The sequence below is a fragment of the Drosophila montana genome, unplaced genomic scaffold (assembly GCF_035044405.1).
Source record: "Drosophila montana isolate Dmon_TW-CO22-7 unplaced genomic scaffold, ASM3504440v1 contig_3325_1, whole genome shotgun sequence".
NCBI classification, from domain to species: Eukaryota; Metazoa; Arthropoda; class Insecta; order Diptera; family Drosophilidae; genus Drosophila; species Drosophila montana.
The window spans coordinates 781,331-808,765 of NW_026998209.1; the positions used below are offsets into that span (position 1 = coordinate 781,331).

Sequence of the window (27,435 nt, forward strand, 5' to 3'; positions counted from 1 at the left end):
TATTAATATGGCGTTAAAATATGATGCCAAAAATTTATGTATGTGAACAAAAAAACACACACACACTCACGCACACACTGGAAACGTAGCAGCGCCTGCAGCATACAGCAGCTGGTGGATTCGGTGAGCCACAAGGACAGCACCACACTAAACATTATTGCCAGTGGTGCTGCTGGTGCTGCTGCTCGCCCAGAGGAGCATCAGATTTATGGCGTTAAATTTAGCAGTCATGCGATTTATGGGGCCGGGTCGCACATTTGTGTCCCAGCTTGCAAATCGCAGCCAAAAACCACAAAGGACTTACCAAATGTCTCACTCTCTCTCAGTCACTCTCTCTCACTCACTCTCTCTCTCTCTCTCTTCCCCTTTCTCTGTCTTTCACTCTTTACGCAGCAGTCAGTTCGATGAAACCGAACATGGACAGCTCCAATTGCATCCTAGTCCAAGACGTCAAGTCGCAGCCGCACGATCTGCGCGGCGGCGCAGGCAAAAGCGGCGACAACAAGGCGCAACCGGGTGGCGCCACAGCCTATCCCACTGAGGAATCGATACAGACCAGCACCTCCGATCATGGCAGCAATGGCGGCACCAGCGGCTCTGGCACGGCAGCCGGCGCCACGGGCATACAGCAGCAACTGCTGCTGCAGCAGCAGCAACCACACGCCATCAACCAACCGCTGACGCCGCTGGACGCGACCAACACTCAGTTACAGGATCAACTCACCTATGGCGGCGCAGCCGGCGGGCTCGGCCAGCAGCAGCATAATCTGCTGCTCCAGCAGCCGGGCCATCATCATCCGGTGCTGCAGCAGCAGCAGGGCGTCGGTCTGAGCGGTGGCCAGTGGCCTCAGGTGGTTGAGCTGAAGGATTTTAATGAGCTGTACCATGCCAATATACCGGCCTATCAGTTCTGGACACTCGAGTTCCGCAACAAGCATCCGGCCTTCATACGCTTCAATTTCACCCTGCCCTGGGGCGCCCACTTTGCCGTCTATTCGCGCCGCAACGTGGCGCCCTCGGTGACGCAGCACGACTTTGTGGAGTTCATAAAGGGCGGACGACTCGATAGCCATTTGCGACATCGCCGCAGTGCCGGCAACTCGACCCATGCTAACAAGGATCTAGGCCTGATTGATGTTTACGAGGAGGAGGAACAGCAGCAGCAGCAGCAGCAGCAGCAGTTGCAATTGCGTCGTCGTCGTCGCAACAACAGCTATGAGGAGGATCTGGATCAGGCCGAGGAGGAGATGGAAGCCAGCAGCGAAGAGCAATCGCCGGCCGGCCTTGACTCTGTGGAATACTTCGACCTGGAGACGCCCCTGGACAACGTTAAGCAACAATTGCCACATGCCACCACCGCCAGCCTGTCGCATACTCTGCACAAGCGCTCCGCTGCGGATGGTGGTGCTGGTGGTTTGCCGGCCCTCGACATGGATGCAATGACCGTGAATGTTTCGCTTTTGCAATATCTGGACACTGGCTTGTGGTTCATATCCGTTTACAATGATGAGCTGGTCGCCCACTCCGTTTCCCTGCTCGCCGAGGAGGCCGAGGGCGTTAGCACCACCTGTCCCAATGATTGCTCGGGGCGTGGCAGCTGCTATCTGGGCAAATGTGACTGCATCGATGGCTATCAAGGCGTTGACTGTTCCAAAAGTAAGTACCAGCACAGCTCATTCTAGACTTAAGCCAGCCTCACCTCTGTCCCCTCAGTCCTCGCTGTCGCATGTCCCCTATGAAGCTGCAATTTAAATTAAAAACTTACGCCAAAGTTGAGCTGTCAACATCACCTGCTTTTGTTTGCTTTGGCACCCCAGTCAGACGCCCAAAGGGCGAACTGAACCTGAACCCGAAACTGAATCCAAATCCAGTCGCAATGCCAGAAATGCGACCCTCAGCTACTCGAATTCCTTACAGAGCAATTCGCTGGCACAGTGGCACGCTGTGTGAGTTGTGTGCACCAGCATGCGTTACAAAATGTGATTTATCGATAAATATGTGTCATCGAAACATCATATAATCGATAACATAACATTAAGAAATCGAAACACAGTTAAAATTCCTTCCATCACCTGAAAGTATTTCCTATTGATAGTTACTAATGAATATAAAATCAAAGCATAAAAGTTATTTTTCTTTGTTATCAATAACACTTTCGATAAACTATCTGTTATCAAAACAAGAAACTGGCAACATAATCCCATATATGTAGAGCCTGTTGCATTCAGACATTGATTATGGTTTATCCATTTGTTAATTTCATTCACAAAATCAATATTTTTATTCAGCGCCTCGGCTTATCGATAAATCGATAACAAATTTAACAGCCACGTCACAACATGAAATTCATTTAAATTTATAGCACTCTTAATGGCTCTATTGAAGCTTGTTTTATTTAAATACTTATTTTAACTGCAAATGAATTTTTGACCCATTTTCCCATTGATTTTGCAGCACTGTGCCCTGAGGAACTTTTTATTATTTATTTGCAGTGTGCGCTCTGCTTCTTTTGCCTTTGTCCGACACTTTTCAATATCAATTTTCGTTTTTCTTCTCTTCTGCCCGTTCCCTCTCCCACTCACTCTCTCCCTCAGTCTCTCTCTCGCGCGTCTCTGCCTGTTACACCCACCATATTGCTGTCTCGCTCACACTCTGTAATTTTTGTTTAACTTGACTCTTTGCAGGCGTTTGTCCGGTGCTCTGCTCGGCGCATGGCCACTACGGCGGCGGCGTCTGCCACTGCGAGGACGGCTGGAAGGGTGCGGAGTGCGACATACCAGTTGGCGAGTGCGAGGTGCCCAATTGCTCCAGCCACGGCCGCTGCATCGAGGGCGAGTGCCACTGTGAGCGCGGCTGGAAGGGACCCTATTGCGATCAACGTAAGTGTCAAGGCGCAAAAAAAAACACCCTGTGCCCCAGTCTCTATGTATCTGTGTGTGCGCGTGTGTGTGTGTGTGTGTGTGCTGGAGTGTTAGAATGTGTCCCTGTCTGTGTGTGTGTGTGTGTGTGTGTGTGCTGCTGACTTGACATAAAAATGCTAAAATTATTTATTTGCCTTGTTTGCAATTTTCGGGAACTGTTTTCGGTCCCAGGCTTTTTGGCCATGTTGACACTGGCCCGATAAGGCAGCAGCTACCACTATTGCTGGCTAAAAAGTGTGGTGGGGGCTCTGTTACAGCCCACCGCCCCACCTGCGCAGGGGCGTGTCCTGGTGACGCCAAAATATTTCAGTTATTATGCCGCCCCCACGTTTAGTTTGTGCCTGTGTGTGTGTGTGTGTGTGTGTGTGTTTATTTATTTGTTTGCTTTAAATTGCGACAAGGGCAACAGAAAACGCTGCATACTTTCTTGGTCGAGGGCCAAGTCGAGTCCGGGTCCGGGTCCGTGTGCGGGTCCGGTCAAGAGCCCCTGCGACAGTTAAAGCACTTGAGTCTTACTTTTGGCTCTTTAACGCTCGCTTCTTGCAAAACTTCAGTTGGCAATGCTGCCACAAAAAACTGGGCAACAACTGACAAAGTAACAGCAAAAATGTTGAGCAAAAAATTAAGTGCATAAAATATGCAGCACACACACGTACACACGCCCACACACACACACATGAATGCTTGTACATGTGATTGCTTGTTGCCCACTCCAGCTATGCGTGTGTGTGTGCGTCTGTGTGTACTGGACCCTTGGCATACAAAACAAGCGAACAACAAACAGAACAAACAACGAGAACAAGAACAACAACAACAACAACAACAACAACAACTAAAAGAAGAAGAGGAAGAACAATAACAACAACAAAGCAAACATAAAACGTATAGAATCGAATTTATATGTGGAAAGCATATTTCACATACAAAACGCTCAACAAGCCGAGACGAGCAAGTTCAAGAAGAAGCGTAGGCAGTCGAAGACGAAGAAGTAGCAAGAACAAGCAGCAGCAGCAGCAGCAGCAGCGGAAGAGTGAAGAAGTAGGACACACACGCAAAAAATAAGTAACGGCAAATATATAGAGGACATTTGGGTAGGCCGAACCATGAATACCCTAGCCGACAAGTATCAGATATGTACGATCGTATAATATATAATCAGCCGATACCAAGCAAGAGCTATTAATATTATTGATGCCGATCTCAGTTCGATGATTTTTATAAAAATACGAAATACCATATGTTTTAAAAGAAAAGATTTTAAATTAACAAAGAGAAATAAAGCCTGAAGCGAAAATTGAAATATTTCTGTATACAACCAATCTCTAACAAAGTAAATCACAAAAAAAAAGAACCTAAGCTATATGCAAATATATGCAACTGGATTTATTCATATAGCTGCTCTCAGGCCGTGTTGAATAGTTTTCAAAGCTTGCCTTAAGTTCGCGCGACCCTAGAGATAGGGCATTAAAGCCTCAGGCATGCCGCACGGCGCAGGCAAAAGTAAGGCGGGGAAGAAGAAGAAGCAGCAGTGGACGACAGCAAAAAAGGCAGCAGAAAAAAGAAATGAAAGGCAAAGGCAAAGGAAAACAAAATTGCAACAACTGCGCAAAATTACCAAGTTGAACTAAACTGGAATTTCATTTTAATGACCACTTTCGTACGTGTCCAACATACTAATCATGTCATGTGTGAGTCTCTCTGTGTTTGTGTGTGTGTGTGTGTGTGTTTGTGTGTGTGTGTGTGTTTGTGTGTGTGTTTGTGTGTGTGTGTGTGTGTGACCTGACCCCGAAATTGGTGTATGCGGGCGGCATGTATCGCCATCGGTTCGTGACGGGCTTTTGTTTTGCCAAGACTGTTGCAAGTCCGCCCCCCCCCCCCCCCCCCTTTACTACGCCCCTGTCTTTCCGCCTCTGCCCCTGTCTCTGCCCCTCCCTCTGACTCGCTCGTAACCGTGCACATATTGTATGTTATTTTTTTGTATATGTATAAATATATGCATATGTATTTGTATGCCAAGCGACTAACAAAAACACATTTTGTAATCTCTTTCTCCCTCTCTCTTTCTCACTCGCTCGCTCGCATGCTTGCTCTCTCTCTGACACCCACACAACCGCCCCGTCTGTGTGCTCCACCCGGAACCCTCGACCGACTGCATTTGGAATCGTGCAGATGATTGCCTTGATCCATTGTGCTCGGGCCATGGCACCTGCGTGGCCGGGCAATGCTATTGCAAGGCCGGCTGGCAGGGCGAGGATTGCGGCACCATTGATCAGCAGGTGTACCAGTGCCTGCCCGGCTGCTCCGAGCATGGCACCTACGACTTGGAAACGGGACAATGCGTCTGCGAGCGCCACTGGACGGGACCAGATTGTTCGCAAGGTAAGTGCAATACATGAGATTTCCCCTACTTCCCCGTCCTCCCACTCCCTGCTCACACCTCGTACAAATAACCGGAATAACAATTGCACTCTGTGTTTCCACATGTGTTTGTGTGTGTGTGTGTGCATGTGTGTGTGAATAGGTGTGTTATTTGTATATTGTTTGCGGGTGTTACGTGTCTGTGTTTGATTTTTTTCCTGTTTTTTTTTTTTTTTTTTTGGTTTGTTTTGTTCAACAAGCTGCTTACAAATGATTCTTCAGTTCGAGCATTGAATTCAAATGAGAGCTGAAGTGGGAGGTAAAACACGTGGTAGGGGGTAAGGGAGGGGGCAGCAATTTGGCCAAATTGTGAAAAGTTGAAGTGGAAAATAGAAAGTATTTATCTGAAATTATGGCATCTCCCTAGATTATGTTTTATGATCCATAAAGTAACCGTTTAGCTAGGAAAACAACATTATTTCCGACGGGCTTAACTACAGTGAAGACTCTACTAACGGACATAGTTGAGCTTCATAAGGTTTCTATATTCCTTGATATTTCGAGCGGAAAATAAATAAATTCATGTTTTCTAAAGTTAAGCCATCAAATGGAAATGTTATCGTTCAATTTGTCGTCAATTAAATAAAATATATTCAAATATTTTGATTTTGCAAAAGAAGCTAGTGTTCCAATTTATATAACTGACACAATCGTTCGCTGAAAAGTTTTGAAAAAGAATTGTAGATAAGAAAAAAATGAAATGTAAATCAAAAACATGATCAGATTCAAGTTTCGGTTAGGCTATTATTCAGCCAACAAATACGGCTAAAGATTCAGTTCATGGTAAATAGACGATATGAGTTTCGGTTTAAAACCGGCTCCGTTCTAAGCCAGCTTTGATTAAGCATACATATGTATATGCTGGCATAAACTCGTAATATTACATAATCTAGAACTCAAATGCCATAAGGAATACCTCAACGTCGCGCCTGACATCTCAATCAAATGAGAAGTTACTCAGAGTTGATGTTACAGGAGTAACCCCCCCCCCCCCCCCTACCCACCACACTGGCTGGCTGTAAAATACGTTGCAAGAGAAAGGGAAGCGGGGTCGTGGCCGGGAGGCTGTCATAAAAGCAGATGGCAACTAATGCAGTTATTTTTTCGGGGCATACAGCATGCGGCGTTACGTATGCTTACACATTATGATGGTTTATCGCATGGACCGAATCCAAATTAGATGATGGTCATAAAGCCGAGCCTTCAATTAGGCCCGAAAAGCCGACAGGCCAAAAGCCACCAACAACAACAGCAACAAATTTACCGATTACCCAAAAAGCAACTACAACAACGAAATGAACAACAACAAAAAAAAATGAATAAAATAAAATACTGAACGCCCCGGGCTCATAATCATTTCCATGGATGGCGGCCCAATAAAACATGCAGCTTACGATGTAACCACTCGCAAACTGAACTTGGACTCGGCGACAAAAGAGGGTTGTGGACAGGGGGGGGGGGGGGGTCGCAGAAGGTTCCGTTAGGGAGGGGGGGGGGGTGGGGTTTCAGAGGCTGTCTCTCCGCTCGCTGGCAAAGGGCAAAGGACTCGTCCGTAGGCACGCACGCCTAATTTGCTTAACTTTTTAGCACCGAAAGGCGGCAACCCTGCCGCGCACTCCCCACACCCCTACTGGCCGGGTGGGGGGGGGGGGGGGGTGTGTGGGTTGGACGTGTAATGAAGCAGAGCTTCATAAAAATTCATTATTTATTTAATACGCAGGTTACGCTGCTGTGTGTTCGCCTGGGCAAATAAAATAAATTTACGCCTGCGACGCAGACACAGAACAAAAGTCAACGTAGCAAGGGTGAGGGGTTGGCTAGGGAGGGAGGGCGGGGGGTCTGTGTCGCTTGTTGCTGCCACGTAAATGTTACATTTATAATGTTGTTTTTATGGTTCACTCGCTGGGGCAACATTTCACAGCCATAAGCCGCAGGCAACGAGTGCCAAGCGCGAATGTAACGAGTGCAAAAGCGACGAGTAACGAGTAGAAATTTGCTCGCTTCTGCTGTTGCTTCCTGTGGAGTCGTTGTTCACGTTGCGCAGCACTTTAATGAATTTAAACGCACACCTGTACAAATATAATAAACATGCCAGGATCCACAACCCAACCCCAACAAACCATTCCCATTTCCGTTTCCATTTAATTTCATTTATTTATATTAAATTTACTTGACGCCATTCTCACTGTTTCTCTCTTTTGTTTAAATGTCATGCCCATTGTCGCCCACAGCCGTCTGCAGCTTGGACTGTGGCCGCAACGGGGTCTGCGAGTCGGGCAAATGCCGTTGTAATACCGGCTGGACGGGCAATCTGTGCGATCAGCTGCCCTGCGATGCCCGCTGCTCGGAGCATGGACAGTGCAAGAATGGCACCTGCGTTTGCTCCCAGGGCTGGAATGGAAGGCACTGCACGCTGCGTAAGTACCGAGCTCTACGAATCTTAATATTACACATCTAGTATAAGAAAGTCAACATATAGTTTATTCAAAGCTTAAGATCCCAATTGATTCAAATTTATATAGCTTCAGTCTTTCTCCTGGCATTACCATTCTCTGTTATACTAATACAGTTGCCATTCTCATACTTTCCTCAATAGCCTCTCTAATTTTGCCCAAAATCTGTGCTCAAGAAATTCCTCAGCACTTTTTTACTTTTCTCACCACATTATTTGCCAGCAAATGACCTTTCTTTATAATTTATGAAGGTAAAGTCAACTACCTCTGCCTCTGCCAATTGCTAAATTTAACTTTCATGCTAACTGCTATGCACTCATTTCTCATGATATTATTAATAAGTATTAGGCATTAGCTGTTGAGTTTGGTCGAATTTCATATGTTATTCTCTTGATTTTACAATTTTCGCCATGAACAATTTTCTCTTAGGATTACTTGCGCTAGGTTTGATCCAATGTCAAAGAAACCTACTTAAGAAAAGTTGAAATATGATCTGCAACCGCTTTTGCAAGCATTGATTGAGAAACGGAATTATAATTCACAACTGGTTCAAGTATTGGCTTATGCACTCCTTTAAATGTGTATTTTCTGCATATATGGTCACATTGTTGTTAGACAGTTGAATATAAACAAATTGCTGAGCTCAAGGAAAAACCGCTGCAATTGACCAAAGAATACTTGCGACCCGGGCTTGCCTTGACCTCAGTAGCAAATGCAATTGTTGCTGCTGCTGCTGTTGCTGCTGTTGCAATCTGATGTTGCTGTTGACCATTTTCGACTGACGCTCAATCGATTAGCGATGCGCCAATACAAAATACCCGAGCAACCGCAGCTGACATTCCACATTTCACATTGAGCTGCAGTAGCAACAACAGCAACTGCAACGGCAACAACTTTGTCGCGTCATGTCGCAGCGCGGCAAGCCAACCAAAAACATTGCGACATTACCAGTCGCTATCTCTGTGGCCCCACGCCCTGCTTTTATGCATGAGCCCCTCCTGGCCCACTCGTCGGATATTGCCAGCGTTCAAATATTTTGCAGCAGTTGCAAGCAAGTCGAAGCTGTTGCTGCTGTTGCTGTTGCTGCTGTTGCTGTTGCAGTTGTTGTCATGCTTTTTATCAATATTTTTTGCACTTGCGCCAAAGTATTTTGTACATGTTTACGCCATTTGGGCGAGCACTGCAATGGGTCCTGGCTCCTGAGGATCCTCTGTGTAGAGGGGGAGAGGGAAATGGAGAGGGAGAGGGAGGGGGCACGCCCGCAACGTACTGAGCTTGACAGTTTTGTCGCCCTGATTTAACCAAGCAACCGAACAACTTTGCGCCTTTTATTTTCTTTCGGCCGGGCTTATTTTGGCAACTGTCAATTACAGGGCACAGTCGTCCAGTGAGGGGGCTGTTTGGCGGGGGTGTGGTCGGTTGTTTGCTGCTGCTGCTGCTGTGGGACAGCACTTTGGCAGCAGCGGTGCAGCATGATAAGTAGCTATCGATTGACAGTGATTAAAACTTTAAAAACAAACAGTCATGTTACAAAAACATTTGCTTTGTATAGAAACCAAACTGTGACTGTCTGCGTGCCTGTGTGTGTGTGAGTGAGTGTGTGTATAGTTGTGTGTGTTTTTGGTCCCCTGGCGACGGCGACGGCGACAACGACGACGACGACGGCGACGGCGACGGCGGTTCAGGCATGCATGTAATGGCATTACACATAGCCCTGCCTCAATGGGGGCCACGTCTACGTATGTTGCCTGTCTCTAGCTATTTCACTCGCTCACTCTCGCTCTCACTCGCTCTCTCTCTCTCTCTTGCACACACACACTCTCTCGCACTCGCTCGCTCTGTGTGTATTACATTTCGTTGACGTGTGCAAAACCAATAAAACTTCCGACGTCATTTCACTCAGGCCCAGGCAGAAAGACACTTACTCCAGACCCCCCAACCCCCGCCCCCCGCACTTTAACCCTCCCTCCCCCCTCCTGGCTCATGCTCACTTACAGCCGCCCCCTCTACGGCACTGGCCCCTGTTGCCGGGCTGCTTGCAAGCCGCCATGTCGAACGCTATTCGCAATTCCCAGTGGGAACTTCCTCTGACAACATACGGCCAAAAACGTTTTGAATCGATTCAAGTGTTGCAGCAGCGCTCTGAATTAGGGCTAAGGGAGGGGCTGCAGGGAGCATTGGGGGCTTAGTGGAGTGGTAGCTTAGACGTGCGAGTCACGCTTGCACAAGCACAAAGTGCCACCCAATATCCTGGCACACACACACACACACACACACACACACACACACACATGCACAACTACATGCATGTCTGTTTGTATTTTTAGAAAGTACTTAACGACTTTGCCTTCTGTCTCGCTCTGTCTCGCTCTGACTCACTCTATCTAACTTGCTCTGGCACTTCGCATACGCGACACACACAATGCGGTAAAGTTTATTGAATTTGAGCAGAGATTTGTAACAAATTACACGACTGCAATCCTGAAATCTAGATACATTTTTATGTCTCTCAATCTCAACCTGCTTCGTCTTTCTACCTCTCCCTATCTCTCTCTCTCTCTCCCTCTCTCTCTCTCTCTCTCACGCTGACTCCCTAGCTTAGCTAGTAGGTGACATCTAATGTGGGCAAAGTTCTGAAATAGTCGTCGACATTTTATGCCGCACTTACGTTAAGTTATGCCGCATTTTCTCTCTTTTTTTTTATTAAAAGTCGGCGCCGAAAATTTACTATCAGCCATGGAAAATTGTAAAAAACTTTATGTGCGTCAAAAATGTTTGGAAATTAGAACTATAAAAAAATAGTTTATTAATACAGCTGGCGTTTATAGTTGTTAGTTTTAGTATATTATTTACTTGCATGTGTTCAGGGTTGCCTTTTAAGGAACTTCAGCAAATCGTACTCTAGAGAAGAGCATCTTATACTTGAGGATAGTCGGGATTACCATGTGAGGAATCCTGAAAATTATTTGGATAGGCACTTTGCCGTCTAAAAAGATGACGCCTCTTCAGTTTCAGCTTGGGAGCATGTAGAACAGCAGAGTTACCTGAGGTTAGACAGAGTTGTCTAGCAGGAAATCCCCAAAAATGACTCCATTCTGCTGTCCTGAGTTAAATAACTTGTCGCATCCTTAGACTTTAACGTATCCTAAGTCAACCAGCTACTTGGGGCCAATATAAGTTTTGTTAATGGTATTTGCCTTGGAATTGCAGTGGATTTTCGAGTTTCGTGCTGGCTGAAACTATACAACTTTTTGACAGATTTCTGCATGTGGGAACTTAGCGCAGTACCTATGCTCGCCTACACGCCTCACACACACACACACACACACACACACACACACACAGAGACACACATGCATAAGCCCGTGAGCTCTCATGTAAATTGTTTGTGCAAAGGCAGCGTCAGCAGACATCGTTCAAATATTGGCAGCAACACTTGACGTTATTGCCAATATGTGTACAAACACACACACACACACACACACACACACACACACACACACACACACACATATTTATATATATATATATGTACATATCGAATGCGTGTGTGAGTCGTAAACAGGAAGGCAGTTACGACAAGGAAGTCATTTTATGCGCCGCAAACTTTTTAACATACCGGAAGTTGAGTTAGCGTCGAGGTTACCCATTTTGCAAATGACACATGTCAAGTGACATTAACTTTGCGTCAAATGCTCAAATGCTGCCATGTCATTGTTGTTGTTGCTACTGCTGTCGTGGAACAAACAAATAAACCCAAACCCAAACCCGAACTCGAACCGAACCCCAACTCCAAACCGAAGCCCCAATCCAACCCAACCAACAGGCCCATCAACGGTGGCATCTAACGTTACGTTTCGTTTGCTTTTTATGTTTACTGTTTTGTAGATTTCTCCACATTTCGTTTATGATGTTGTGGATGTGCGTGCGAAGGGCACTTTGGACCTGCCCACCCTAGCTCCTGTCCCTAGCCCTGCGTTAGACGCACTTGAGCGCGCCTTGAAGAGCAAACATTAACATTATTTTTATATTAATGCTCTTCACTCGCAGCACGTATAAAATAAAAAATAATCAGCAACAAAATGTCAAGCATTCAGCGAACACAAACTACTCGTTGGTACTTGAGCGTCATTATTCAGCTTAAATCGGTTGAACTTTGCGAACCATTCACCCTTTTACTCCCTACATTCGTTTACTACTCGTTAACTCACTCCTATCGCTAGTTGAAGAGTCCCCTATTGCTCTCACTAATAAACTGCTCTCAGTTGGGCTCTCTCGCCAAGTGATCCACCGTACTCGCCAATAGTTTCTTCTCTTTCTCCTTCTCGTTGCTTGGATAAACTGTACTCGTTGGTTTGCCTTCGTACTCGCTGCTCTCAGTTGTCGCTGATTAACGTCTTTCGCTATATTTTTACTAGCTGACAAACTGTTCCCATACTGTTATTGTTCTCACATTGTATAGTTATACACACTCTGTCTTTCTCCCACAGCTGGTTGCGAGAACGGCTGCTCACGTCACGGTCAGTGCACTCTGGAGAATGGCGAATATCGCTGCGATTGTATTGAAGGCTGGGCTGGCAGCGACTGTTCCATAGCCTTGGAAATGAACTGCAAGGATAACATTGACAACGATGGCGGTAAGTAGAGTCCAGTAAATCCCTAACCTTATCGAATCTGAGAAATGACTGCGCAATGATAACCATATAGATGGCATGACGGACTGTTCAGATAGCGAGTGCTGCTCGCATCCAGCCTGCTCCGAGCACATCATGTGCCTCTCGTCCAACGATCCAGTTGAGGTGCTGCTCCGCAAGCAGCCGCCCTCGGTGACGGCCTCGTTCTATCAGCGGGTGAAGTTCCTCATTGAAGAGAACTCGGTACAGTCGTATGCGCATATGGATGAGTATAGCGAGAAGTAAGTACAATGCCAATTTTTTAGACTAGTCGTAATATCGGGGCCCTTTATGCATATATGCTGTATTACTTCCTAGTGCGCAGCTTAGGTCAACAAAGAATGCGATTGCCCTAGGGCAAAATCGAATGGATGAGGCTTTATATTAAGCAATTGTTTAATACTTTTTACTTTACGTATTATCGACTTATCGAGTTTGTGATTTACGTTTTACGTTACGATTCATGATTTTTTCGTTATCGATTAGCAATTGTTGATTGTCTTCAGTTCCGAGACATTCGAATAAGAAGAAGCTGATGAAGAAGAAGGATGTGTGTTTAAAGCGTATATAATACTCTACTCTACTCTATGCTCGTATACATAAATGTACCCGTTAACCTGTCTACATATACATATATACATGAATATATCTTTCGACAACTGTACATTCATGTATGCAACACAGAGAAGAGTTTCAGTTCTGTTTCAGATCCTGCATCTGTTCCAGATTTTCATTTAGCCATTATATATCGCTGCCTAATCTTACGTTTTGTGGTACTGCATCAACGAAGAGAAAAAGCTCAAATATTTGTTTCTATTTTATGATTTTACAAAACTTTATACATACATATATATGTATATACTTTACGATATATATATACATATATATACATATATATTCTTATATATCTAGATATATATATATATACATATATTTGATTTTTTTTTATGCTTTCACAAAAGTTGTTTAATCCTCTACAAAATGAAAAATTGTTATTGAAACTTGTTTACATATGTTTTCAAACTTCAACTGAACACATTCAAGTAGTCTCAACAAATCGAATCTAATTCAAAAAAAAAAAAAAAATAATACCAAAAAAAAATGCAAAAAAAAAATTCAAAATACCCGCAATCACATTCCCACAATCCCTTACGCCTCTCTCCCCTCAATGAGTCTATCATTTATGCGTTGGACGTGCTACAAACTAACCTCAAAATATTTGAAAAATCTTGAAAGAAAAAAATGAAAACAAAAAGAAACAAAATGTTGAATTAACGTTTACGTTTTCGTGTCATTCACTTGTGCTTTGATTTCTATTATTTCCTCCTTATACGTTCCTTTAGTTTCTGGCCTAAAAAAAGAAAGAAAGAAAAAAAATACCAATTTGGAAATAAAATACTGAATGGTCGCCTCGCGCGCCAAATTTTCTCTTAGTTTGAGCTTTTTCTTTTCTTGCCTGCCTCAAAAGTAGAAGGTAATTTAAAAAAATAAAAAAAAACCAAGCTACAAAAGCTCAAAAATTTTGTGTAATTCATTTAAATTTAGTATTTTTTAACAGCTCTTGATTTTCCATTTTGTGTTAAGCTCTATTTTTTCTTTGTCATTCTTTCAAACTCTACGTTTTGTCTATTAAAATATGAATGGTTCATCAAAAAAAGAAAAAAAAAAGAAAAGAAAAATATTTCAAAGAAATCCAAAGCGAAAATAATGATAGCACTTCATTGAGTATGTGTGTTGTCTAGTGTTTTACCTCCTTGTGTTCGTCTAACCCCAAAAAAAAAAAAAAAAAAAACGAAAAAAAAAATACTATATATGACAATGAAATACTAAAAATACAAGCGTTTGTCCCGAAAAGTGCAACAATCACGACAAATGCAACAAGCGTAAACGATGATTGTTAATGTCTTGCGATCTGTATATATATATATATATATATATATATATATATATATATATATATATATATGCATATATGATGACCTAGGACCATATAGAGTGAGCTGATATAAGAACTTGGTCTACAGTTTAACATATATTTAACATTTTTAATTGAGTTCCTTCTTTTCTGCTCATTTGCACTTGGTTCTCCAGAGCTCATTTTGAGGCTAGTTCGACCTAAGCTCACAATGTGCTCGCTGCTCAAATTGAACTAGTTTTTCCTTAATTTTTGTTTTTTGGTTTTTGGTCATTAAGTATTTTATCTAGATAAGTAAATATATAGATAGTATCTGCTCACAGAGATGTGAATAAATTTATGTTTGATTTGCTTGGGTTCGGTTCGTAACGTATATTTTTGTACTTTGTTTCTTCTACTTTCATTTTCGAACTATGAATAAACATATTCGATAAATGTATGCAAAATGCGAGAACCAAACAATTTGCCACGCTCAAATAGTCGAAAGTGTACTTTTTTGTTGTTGTTTTTTTTGATTTTACAATATTGTGATTGTGCTAAACAAAACAGAATACTAATTTAAACAAAAAAAAAAAAAGAACAATAAAATACCAAAAAAGGAAATGAATGCAATTTCGTAAACATAACAAGGACTTTAAACAATATTCGATAGAGAAGAAGAAAAAAGTACCAAATCCAAATTGACTTGTGTGTGTATCGACTTTTTATTTTCGATTTGAACTGTTTCTCATTTCCGTAACTGTGTGTGTCTAAAAAGCGAATTTGTTTTCATCTTAAAAGTATTCGTTATGATTTGTAAGTAATATATTAACATACGATATCCTAAGTTGAGCATTTAACCAACTAACCATACTAAAACTGAAACGAATCGCTGATAAATCACCCAAGAAATGTACCCCAAAAAACGAAGCCTGACGCCTGCTGACGATGTGTATCCCATGTATTTCACAAGCTGCTTCCAGCCAGAAACAAACCAAAAAAACCAGCTAGAAACCAGTTCATATCAAATTAAGTGTGTTTGTCAAATGTGTTTTATGCTTTCGTTTTTAACGTGTGCCGTTTAATGTGCTTATTTTTCATTTTGGTTAAACAATTGCTTTAGTTCCAAGCTAAGAACGTCTTCTAGGTATGCCTCATATATCGCCAAGCGATTGCTAACAAAACAAAAAAAAACAAAAGTATATTTAAAAGAAAATCTCAACTTTGAATCAATTCGTTAACGAAAAGCATTTTTGTCTTTTAATTTCTTTTTTATTGTCCTGTCAATTAATTGTGTACTGTCCTACTCTGTTGCTGTGGCTCGATACCTTCATGTTGTGTGCTAAACCAAAATCCAAATCAATCAAATCAAATTTCAACACAAATCAATTGCATTTCCTTTGCAATCAACCTAACAAACAAATTCAATTCAAAAATACTACAACAACAAAAAAAAAAACAAACAAAAACAAACAAAAATATAATAAATATTTAAAAAAAAAAATACTACGTTTCAACCCGTGAACTTGTAGTCTCTTCTGGAGCTCGTTCACACCTTGGTAAGTCGAAAAAAAAACAAAACAAAACAAAAAAACAAATATAAAACTTGAAAGGAAACACAGGCGTAAGAAATACGAAAAATACTTTTTGTAATTTTTGGCCTGAGCCAAGTAGTCGCCAAAAATTTTGGTTTCTTTTTCGGTTTTACATTCTTCGTCATATATAACTGCATCGAGTTTTTCTGTTCTTATTCCACATAAGCATTATGCATCTCAATACTTCCAGTAAACAAGAGTTTCTTTTATTACTTTCTCCATCCATTCAAAAGCCTCTCTCATACAAAACATCTTTAGTAAAAACAAGAGAACAATTTTTATAAAAAATGGTTTAGTTTTCATTACAAGAATTACAGCAGCGAATGCATAATAAATATGCCAAAAATACCAATAAAAATACCGGAATTACCAATTTAAGTATGTTTATTGTAAATCGTAAAATTCCTCTCAACATTGTTAATTTAATAACTCAAAAGAAGAAAATCAGACTTGCATTTCTGCTGTAATTGCTACTCGAGATGCTCCGCTCCGCTCCGCATTTGACCACACACCTCTCCCCCCCACCAACCCCTTGCGCAGCGTTATGCAGTATTTTTTATATACATACATTTATTATCACTCTCATTTTTTTACTTTATTATTAATTATCCATTTGACGCATTTCAAAGTACCCAAAAGTCAACAACTCACTTATGTAAATAAAATAAATCCCAACCAAATAAAGTATGGCAAAAAAGCAAAAAAAAAAAAAAAGAGAAAAAATAAGAGAAATAAAAATATTTTACGAAATGCGGAGGGTAAAAGTTTCAGATACTGTACTTCTATGTTAATGAATTAATTAATTTTTCACATACATTTCAACAATTCGTGCATTTCGTAAAACATATATATATTTATTTTTATCGTTTCAACCAAATGGATTCAATTAAATAACATACTTTTTAGGGCCATGCAAAATGTAATATTAAGAGTGCTCTGGTCGGAAAAGTGATCGACTAGCAGATACCCTGAACCCAGTGGCAAGCTGACCTTATAATATAAATGCAAAAGAATCACATTTATACTAAAATGCACACCTTTAGATGTGCTTCTTCTTCCTTTAGCCCCTACAGCAAGTATGGCAAATGCATTCTTAAGTAACTTCGGTGTTTATAGTCCGATCCGTATGACTTTTTCAGGGATGAAATATAGCAAGCAAATGTGTGCAAATGCCAAAGCGCGGGGTTCTACCTTTCGGAAGGAATGGGCGGGGAGATGAATATTGAAGGAGATATTAACAAAAATGTGAAACTCATGTCGAGAGAGATATAAGACTATAGAAATCTCTCTAAGCTTCTCACTCAGATGAACAGACTGACGGACCTGACTAGATGTTATCCTCAATCAAGAATTAATCTTCTCGATGGGGTCGACGCCTGCTCCTGCCTGTTCCATACATGTGCATAAAAGCAATATGCCGTTTTGAGCGGCTTTCAATGGGTTCAGGGTATACAAATAATAATAAAAAAAGGTACTGAAAAATTGCATCTGCAAGAATCGCAAGCGAGAAATTATATTATGAAAATAATCCAACTATATATTTGTATTCGTATTTGTATTTGTATTTGTACTTGTATTTGTATGTGTTATGTGTACGTGTCTATGTGTATTAAGTTGGTTATACATTTCCGCTTTTTTTTCTTTACCCATTTTATGATTAACAAATATTAACATGCATACTAACAGTAGGCCAAAAAGAAACCCAACAACAACAAAACAAAAAACAACAACAGCTACAGCAAACAAAAGAATATGTCTTTTGATTTTTTGAACATAATTTTTATCGATTCTCAAGCCGATTGTTTTGAGTAAGAGTTTTAGTTAAAGCATGAGCATACATTCAATCGTCTATCTTATGTTTTTCTCTACTCTAAAGATCAGTCATTCGTTCGCTACACAAAATACTCGTTACTCTCTATTTTACTCGCTCTCTCTCTCTCTCTCTCTGTCTCTCTCTTGCTCTCGCCACTCGTCACTCGTTACCACAACAACAAAAAAGTTCACCTCACAACTAAGTGAATTTCCTTCTCATTCCACCAAATCCAAGTGTTAACCATTCGTTTCTTCATTTCCTGGCATTTACAACTTCTTTCTCTCTATCTCTCTATCTATCTATATATTTTTTCTCTCTCTTTCGCTCTCTTTGAACTCTATGTAACTCATTACGTTTTGTCATTTAGTTTTTCGTTTCGATCAAAGCTTTTTATAATATAAAAAGAAAAAATCATCTTAAATATAGAGTAACGTTTTTCAGTTAACAAAACATAATTTTTCATTTTTTCTTAATTTAATGAATAAAATAAAGTACAACAACAAATTAGGCAGCAAGTCGAAACTTGCACAACCAAAAAACAAATATATATATATATAAATAAATAAATAGGTCTTCAGTATTATTGTAAAATGCCAAAGCAGCTACTTATATATATCTTTATCTCTACATGTAACTGAAGAAGAACCAGAAAAAATACCAAAATCGAATAATATAAAGCAAATGATATAAATAAAAAAAAAAAACAAAACAAACTATATATATCCTTATATGTTGAATTCCCCTAAAAAAAAAAAGAAAACAAAAAAGAGATAATATCAAATAAAATAAATAAAAAAAAAAAAAGAAGAAACCCCGAAAATTCCCTCCCAAACGTTATCCCAAGTGTCCTATTTGTCTGCGTCTAAGCCATTTGTTTCTATGTTTTCCAAATACAACAAGCAAAATATCACTCACACACACTCACACACACACACACACCTATCCACACACATAACGCTCTCTTAAAGCGCATCCCAAAAGGATGCTTAACAAATATGAAAAAAAAATTCAAGAACATTTTTACAACAATTCAGAATGCAATCTTTTTTTCACAAATTTTTTTTTTCTGTTACTCAAATTTTCTCAAATTAAATATTTTAATGAATTTCAATGTTTTTAAATTTGATTTTTTTATTACGCGTTTTGTTTTAATTTCGTATAAAAATGTGATATTTTTCCACGCTGCAGAGGTAATTGATATCTGAAATGGGTGAAAAGCGTTTTTTTAACTTGGTTCGGGCTCAATTTTCGACTCAATAATAATGAATGCACAAATTATTGATATTCCACTAATTGAGTCAAGTTATTAGCTAATTGGTTGAGGCAAAAATAAAATACATATGTACATATATAACTAGAGAAAAATGTAAAGCCTCGGCTCGCCGAAGTCTGAATACCCTAGCAGGTGCACTTAAAGTTTTTTAGTGCATTTTATATCTAATCTTAAGCTAAGAGCGCTTTACAACATTGTTCAGCAATTGTATAAGTTTTGATAGTTTTCAAAAATGCATCTCTTCCAGACTTGAACAAGCTATATAGCTTTTTGCAACACTAGTAGCATATGATTCATATAACCTTTTGCAACACTTGTAGCCAGGCATTCGATCCACATTCTGCCCAAAAGTGGGCTGCACGTAGCTCATGTTAGGAAGTGATCAAAAGTAAATGGAAAAGAGTAAAAAATGCCTCTGCTAGGGTAAACTATATAAACTATAATATCTATGCCACATCCAGTGTTAAAGTTCGCCATTTTACAGCACTAGCATAAGTTTTTACTCCATATATTTATTTATTGCAGCTACACAGCTAATGTGTCCCCTGTGTTCGCTTTCTGCGACTATATTTGAAACGAACGAAAAACCCCTTTGAAGAGCTGGCAGTGCCCAGACTATATATATATATATATATATCTATATCTATCCTTGGCGCTTGAGTTGGGTTCCGAGTTGGGGGTTGAAGTTCCTGACAGCATATAACCATAATCGCCGGCGACTCCTGTTGGCTTCTTCTGGTTGCCAGCTGCTGTGTCCTATTCCTGCTGCTGCTGCTGCTGATGCTTCTTCTTCTGCTCCTGTTCTGGTTGCATAACCCGACTGAGCGGCAGACACCGCAACGCAATTATAAGGTAGTCCGAGGAGTATCTGGAGTGTCAGACGTGGTGAATGCCATGGAAACTGGGTGACATTGTTATTGTTATTGCTCTCGTTGTTGTTGTTGTTGTTGTTCTTGCTGTTGTCGCTTGCCGATAAAACGAAAGCCAAGTAAATGCGATACGGGCTTCTGTCTTGCTGCGAACTGTGACTGAGCTGGAGGGTGGGTGGGTGGGGGGGCAACACTGGGGAAGATGCCCCACGAATGTCGCCTTGTCAACGTCTTTGACGCGTGGGCGTCGTTTTGGGTTTGGCTTTTGTCTGCCTTTTACCTCGTTGCTTTTGTGCTGCTCAAGTGGCAGCGTTATGTAGAGCAGTGCCCAAAGAGGGGCGGTTGGGGTAGGCGCGGGGCAGGGGGATTGGTAGCAGGGAACAATGGCTACGGCGGCGGCACATTGAAAAGTTTTTGCTACTTGCAACGGGGCAAATGCAAAAATTGTTAACAATAGAAAATAATACAACGAAGCAGCAGTCGCAAGAAAAAAAAGTGAGCAGAAGCAGAGGCGGAGCAAAGGGGGGGGCGGCAACAACAACGACAACAACAACATAAAGCTGACTAAAAATTAAACAATAAACAATGGCGGGGCGACTATAGATTACTTCCTGTTTTGGCTTCCATTTTGGGTTGACTTCTTCTGCTCCTCCTTCATCCTCTCCTTTTTTCCTGACAACAAGCAGGCAGTTGGCAATTGCGTGGAGTGGTGAGTGGTAAGGGGGGGGAGGGGGGGGGGCGACTGTGTCGTCTGCCGTGGCCCTTTGTTGGATTTGCTGTTGAAAGTTCCTGAAGAAAGCCATAAGGAAGCGCCGGCAGCCGGCAGCGAGTTTCTTGTCCTGGCAAACGGCGCCCCATTTCTTATATAGACTACTGTATCCCTCCTCGCTCCCTCCCCCCCTGGCATAAACAAACACACACACACACATCCTCGTGCAGCTCACTCGTTTTGCATTAGGTGTGGTTAGTTTACCCGCTAAGTGGTTTTTGCCAACCAGCTAATGTAAATCTCTCTCTCTCTCTCTCTCTCTCTCTCTCTCTCTGTCTCGCTCTCTCTGAGTCTCATATTTGTCTAGTTCTTCAACTACTCCTCTCGCTCTCTCTCTCACACCTTCTCCCCGGCAGTGTCCTTGGCAGTCAAGATTTGCAACGCTGAGCTTTCAGCTCTTGTCCTTTGTTTTAGACTTAAACTGATTAACCGGCGCCCGTCTCATCAGCAAGCTGAGCAGGCCCAGAGGCAAGAATGATGACAATTGCATGAGAAAGCAAGAGAACGAGGGAGAGAGGTAGCGAGAAAATTCAGTCAGCAGCATGCTTCAGGCTGCAGCTCTGGCAGTGCTCTATTTGAGATATTTCCATTTAGAAAATAGCTTAAAGTCAGATAAACTTCAGAGAAGCTGGACTACTTGAGATGGGCTAAAGAGTTGGATAAGCTGATGATACGCTTTGAAAAGTGCTCAAACGAGAGGCAGACAGAGAAAAGGCGAAAGAGAGTGCGAGACAGAGAGAGTGATTCAGAGAGTTTAATTGAATTAGAGAAAATGTTAAATGACAGGCCTGTAGTCAAGATGGCGAAAAAAAGAAGCTAGAAAGAGCAAGAGACCAGCGAATCGGAGAAAGATAGTGGGAGAAAGTGAGAAAAAGAGCAACAGACCAACAGAAAATTAAAGATCGAGAGAAAGAGAAATTGGAATCAGGCTAGATAGAGAAATGTATGCAGAGATCTTTGCTCGCTCTCGCAGCTTTCAAGAGCGGCACAGACTGAGAGAGAAGAGCAATAGACAAATAGAACAATCAAGATGAAAAGAGATACCTTAATCAGGCTAAAAAAAGAGTCAGACAGACTCGCAGCTTTCGACGAGTTCCGTTAGGAGAGAATCGTCTGACCCTCTCCTCGTTCCGACTCGTGCTCTTTCTTTCATTTCCTTTGTTGCGCTGCTCTCCGAAGCAAAGCTCAGACCATAATAATATAGGTAATTACACATATATGTATATATATATATATTATTAAATACAACTGATAGATATAGATATATATATATATATATATACTTTAACTTGTCCTCAATATATATTCAGATGCACGTCTTGTATATAAATTAAAAACTTGCCATTCCGAATGTTTTAATAGCCATTGTCACGGTTCCATTGTTGTTATCAATGTGGCCACATTCCCTGCAATTGAAACACCTCTCTCTCCACTTCTCTCTCTCTCTCTCTCTCTCTCTCTCTCTCTCCCTATAATTGTCTCCCTTTAAGTCCATCTTCTTCTTTGTTGTTGCTGTTGTCGTTAATGTCAGGAGTCGCCGTTGCCAGTGTGAAGAAAAAAGCACAAAAATTACAGCGTACAAGTTGCACATAAACCAAAATTAATACCCGTATAACTTACACACACACACACAGACACACTCAGACACACGCTCACTGAGAGTGAGACAGAGACAGAGACAGTCTGTAGACAGTTGGCCTGAAAAACTACAAAAGTTGAGGTTAGGGCGAGAGAGCACACTCTGGGCCTTAAATAGCCTGCCGCCGGCTGGGCCAGGGGCGCAGCGGGGCGCATAGGCGCCCAATAGAAATGGCAACAAACTGAACGAGAACGAAAAATGAAAAAAAGAGAGCAAAAAAGAACGAGAAATAAAGGAGGGAACAGCCAGCTGCGGCAAGCCGAAGCTTGAATACCCTTTAGTGTGCGGTATATATCGTGACCCAGAAGTGTTTTGATGCCAAAATTCTTATAGGATCTATATGCTATAATGGTCTGAAGCTTATATAATGTTAGCTATGATGGCAGGGTATAAGTTGTATTTCCGACGCATCATTCCTATGAGACAGCTGTCTTGCTCCTGATCTAGAATCTGCATACATGTATATATATTTCAGGGAATTTGGAGATGTCTGCTTCGAAGCGTTACACAATTCATGACAATTTCAGAATAGCCTCGGCAAGCGCATAGCAAAGAAAGGCAAAGCCAAAGAGAAATTCGCGGAATTTCGTGCTGCAGTCGCAGCAAATAGGCGAAAAAAGCGAAACGAAAAACGCAGTCAGCGAAAAAATGTCGACGGGCCAAAAAGGAAATACATTGGCCCAAAGGCAGGGCGAGGTGTGGCAAGGGCAGCGGCAGTGGAAGCAGGAAAGGGTTACAGCCAGGTGGTAGAAGGAGGAGAACTTTCAGGCAGAAGTGTTGCCAGTTTCTGCTTGGCCACAGTATTGGGCTGTGCGGTCGTTGCATCTGTATGTGTGTTGTGTGTGTGTGTGTGTGTGTGTGTGCACTCAACATAATTTAATATTTTTCGATAGCAACAGCAGCTGAAAGTAATTACTTTTATGTGAGATTAGATATATTTATGTGTGTGTGCAAAGCTTATGACCAAAATGTAAAAACGCCTGCAAACCCCAAAATGTACACGCACACACGCACACACGCACACACAGACACACACACACAGAGAGACCGCTTCTAACAAGCATTTGCAGCGTACCAGCCGCTAATTCGACATCAGCAAAAATTTTAAATGCCAATTTTTTTTATTTTTATTTTTTTTTTTTTGGTTATATGTCCGGAGTTGGGGCGGCGGCTCGTGGATCGTTGTGTGTGGCCAGGACCATAAGTTTTAGTTGGCTTTGGCATTTTGTTGCTGTTGTTTGTTGTTATTCCTTTGGCGGTTGCGCGTCGCATTCAAGTGAAGTGCAAACTGCGCAAAAACCCGACAAAAAAAAGAAAAAGAAGAAGACGAAAAGTAACAATAAACAAAAAAAATGAAAAGCGATTCGTGGCGCTGCGTTTTTGCTGGCCATTGTCAGGCACTGTAAACCAACTGCTCGGGGAGGTGCAGCCGCTGCGGGTCGGGGTTGGGGTCGGGGTCGGGGTTGGGGTTGGGGTTGGGGTTGGCGATTGGGGGCCCGTTATGGCTTCATGTTACTATAAAATGTATAAGCTGTGTGCCTTTGTTTTGCCCTGCAGTTGCGTTGCGGCCAAATTTGATGGGAATCAGTTAAAATAGCCGTGAGACCAAGCGCAGAATGACAGCGAGCATATATCATATCGTCAAAACCTAAACCAGTTGCAAATTATTACCTATTTTTTGTGAAAAAGCTAACAGCTAATGCTCTGTCAACTTGCTGTGAAGCTGGGGGGGTGGAAAGCTCGCTTGAAGTAAATAACTCGCCTTAAAGCTTTTAAGCAGTTCCCTCGCATTGACCAAAGCTGGCTTGATCCTAAGTTATCCATTCAACTTTGGGCAACGTTTGCTGAGAGTCGATTAAGCCCAAACCCAAGATCAACGGAGGCTCATCAGAGAGTTTAACATTCAAGGCTTGCTTCAGTTAACGTTGATCTCTTTGTAAAAAAGCTCGTTCTTTCCTACAGCGAGGAAAAACTTACTCTCTCGGTAAGCATTTGCTCGCTCTCGTTCTACGTTCGCTCTAATTTCAGAAAACTTTCTCACTTTGAAACAGTAAAATGTCATGCAACAGTTAACGAGAGGGTTTCTGTGAGAGTTAATTCCCTCATTTTAGTTTATTTTCTGGCATTAGTTAACTCCAAGGTGCTTGTCTGAATCTGTGCAATTTCGACAAAGACCCTTTGGCATTGATCATAAGAAATGCACCTGCATTGCCCAATCCAGGAGCAGCCGCATCCTTTCGTCTGGCAATTGCAATAAGCTTGAAGATTGTGAGCTTTGCATTTCACATTTCGCTTCCGCCTCTCATCCAAGCCAAACTCTTTATAACATGTGTAATCTTCTTATTGGCAAACAAAATGACATCTTTGTTGGCAGCTGGCAAGCAGCAATCGTAGCTGTCAAGCACCTAAAAAATCAACACCCAACAACACCCACCAGCATCCGCGACCAACGCATCAAATTGTTTGGTGTGCGTCAAATTGGAGAGCCAAATTGTGGCCTGGCCAGGTGGGCCATGTGTCTGGTCGCTCCCAATCTGTGGGCAGCTAGCTCCGTGGCAGCCAATGAATGTCTGACTGGCGGTTTTAGGTTTAATGCGGGGCTTGGCCTGCACCACCCACAAATGGCAAGCCCAACCGCCCAGCGGCACCTTGGTCTGGCTACTTAGTGCATGGCTAAAGTGACGACACATGGTGTGGCATGTGGCATTTACATATCTCTCGTCTCGTATCTTGGACTAATGCCAGTCTCTTCCAATCTAACTGCTCTGCCAGACCCCAACCCTATCGCTAGGGGTTTGCTCCCCAACCCCCAACCCCCCAACCGCCAGCTGCCAACCCCCTAGCACTCAGTCCCTGTCGCTGCAGCTTTTATGCAAATTTACAAAGTGCAAATTACACGCTACTAAAGCTTTTTCACTGCTCTCCTATCGGACGATAGGTTTGCGAGTGTGCGTGTGTGTGTATAAATGTGAGTGTAGGTGTGGGTGTGTGTTGGTAAATGGCAAACTTAAAAATTCTATTCAAACTTTTCTATACGAAGTACATGAAGCACCAGCAGCGGCAGCCTCGGTCCCCCCCTCAATCCAGCAGCTATTTACTTATTATGTGTGTGTGTGTGTGTGTTTTTTTATACCCCATCGCCCATCGTACTTACACAATGGGCCAAAAGAATCTCAGTTTCTGCCCCGGGGAAATGTCTTTATCCGCCTTCAATAGGCGAGACGCTGACGCCGATGTCGATGTCGGTGTCGGTGTCGATGCCGCGAGCCTTATCGACTGCAGTCGGTTGAATGCATTTCAAAACGAACCATTTCCCTACAACATTTCAAATGGCTTTGAGAGAACGCAAATTGAAGACTTTTGTGTCGCAAAACTATGAGTTATCGATAGCACTTGCATAACGGTAACAGTTATCGATATGTTCTTACTCAACTTAATTCAACGGAACCTAACAGAAATATCTTAGCTAGAAGTCCGCGCTTCTGCAGACATTCAATCAGCTACAACTTTTTCTAAGAAACTCAAAAAGATAAAACTGCTGCACTTAAGTATTGTGCTTCTGATAAATTTACAACATGAATGAATTTTGAACTAGTTCACTAATTTTTAACATGACATTTAACACTAACTCCTTTTTAAATAAAATCTTTATATAAGATTGATTTTAAATATGAATTTATTTGTGAATTTAATTTGTGAAAACTTTTTAAAAAGTGTACAGTGTTTAGAGGAATTAGTTCACAGTGCTAATTTGCGATAAAGTTCGTTGTTTGCTATATTTGAGCCAGTTCACTGTTCACAGATCGCAATGTTGTGTTTAATATTTGCTATTATTATTATGTGCTCTTTACAAACACCTACAAAGACGTAACAGAGAATTTCAATGAATAAAAGTTTTTTTTAAATAGTACAAGTTTTATTGGAACTAGTTCATGCTTCGTTGTTTGCTATATCGGAACCAGTTCACAATATTGAGTAAATAGATTGATGTCTGCAAGTGAATACTCTCTTTTAATAAACATATATATGTTCAAATGAATGCTCAACCACATTTGAACTGGTTCAAAGATCAAGTTTTATTGGAACTGGCTCATGCTTCATTGCTTGCTATATCTGAACCAGTTCACAGTTCACAATATTGAGTGAATAGATTTATATATGAATGTGAATATTATCTTTTAATAAACATATATATGTTCAAATGAATGCTCAACCGCATTTGAACTGGTTCAAAGAACACAAACTGCATAATTGAAGCAGCCGTATGGGCACTTTTTAGGAACATGAGCACATGCACATATGAATGCATTTCGATATATATATATGCTTATATGTTATATATCTGCATATGGTTCGATACTGGGTCTCTAAAATATTTTTGAGCCATATAAACTATGTTTGTGCCACTGTGCCACTGTGCAAGGCGTCGTTTATTTGGGCTTCTTCTCTTTAATATTTTTATGCACACTTTTTTTTTAAAAACATTTTCTCTTTTCATGCGTTTTTTTTTTATTTGGCTCGTTGCTTTTTATGGAAAAAAAAAAATTGCAAAAAATGGGCAAAAGTGCAGGAAGCATTTCATCAAGCGCAGGGCGTGGCAGTGCAGGGCAGGTCGGGGCGTGGCAAGCCGGCAAGTCTCAAGCCCAAACGCCTGCTGTATGCGACGAGTAGCTGCCCTTTTACACCTATATCACCTTCGCCCCCCCCCCCCCCCTCTCCTCGGCACAGTCCGTCCCTTATCCCGTCGTCGGCCGTAAAGAGTCGGCGTAGAGCGTTGCGTTCGCTACATAAAGCACATTCATCGTGGTTACAAAAGCGTAAAAGAAAAGTGTGGCGCACCGTTTTCTCCGTTAAAAAATGTTTCAAAAACTGTTTCAGGCTAAATGAACATAAAGCGTGGACCCCAACCGCCCCTCCCAGCCCCGCCTCTGCCTACCTACCGACGCTCATGGCCTGCAGCTTGCCTTTGTTTTCTAGTGTAGCAAAGCCGGGCGGTGGCTTAGGGCGGGGCAGCTGCATCTTTCAGCTGCTCATCGCAACGTTCTGAAAATAAAGCCAAATTAAAATTATATACCCTTCGCTGTTTTTCCATTTTCTCTCTTGTTTGTTGTGGCTGTG

The 27,435-nt window shown here is 41.8% G+C and overlaps 1 protein-coding gene across 1 annotated transcript in view; it reads left to right on the top strand.

Annotated features, from left to right (window-relative positions):
• Ten-a (tenascin accessory) overlaps positions 1-27,435 on the top strand; it is a 301,282-nt gene that overhangs the window by 241,372 nt on the left and 32,475 nt on the right. Inside the window, exons 7-13 of the mRNA XM_064691025.1 lie at positions 394-1,656; positions 2,685-2,879; positions 5,091-5,300; positions 7,571-7,756; positions 12,283-12,429; positions 12,500-12,707; positions 15,892-15,918. Coding sequence (XP_064547095.1) covers positions 394-1,656; positions 2,685-2,879; positions 5,091-5,300; positions 7,571-7,756; positions 12,283-12,429; positions 12,500-12,707; positions 15,892-15,918 — 2,236 coding nt within the window. The remainder of the gene's footprint in view (positions 1-393; positions 1,657-2,684; positions 2,880-5,090; positions 5,301-7,570; positions 7,757-12,282; positions 12,430-12,499; positions 12,708-15,891; positions 15,919-27,435) is intronic.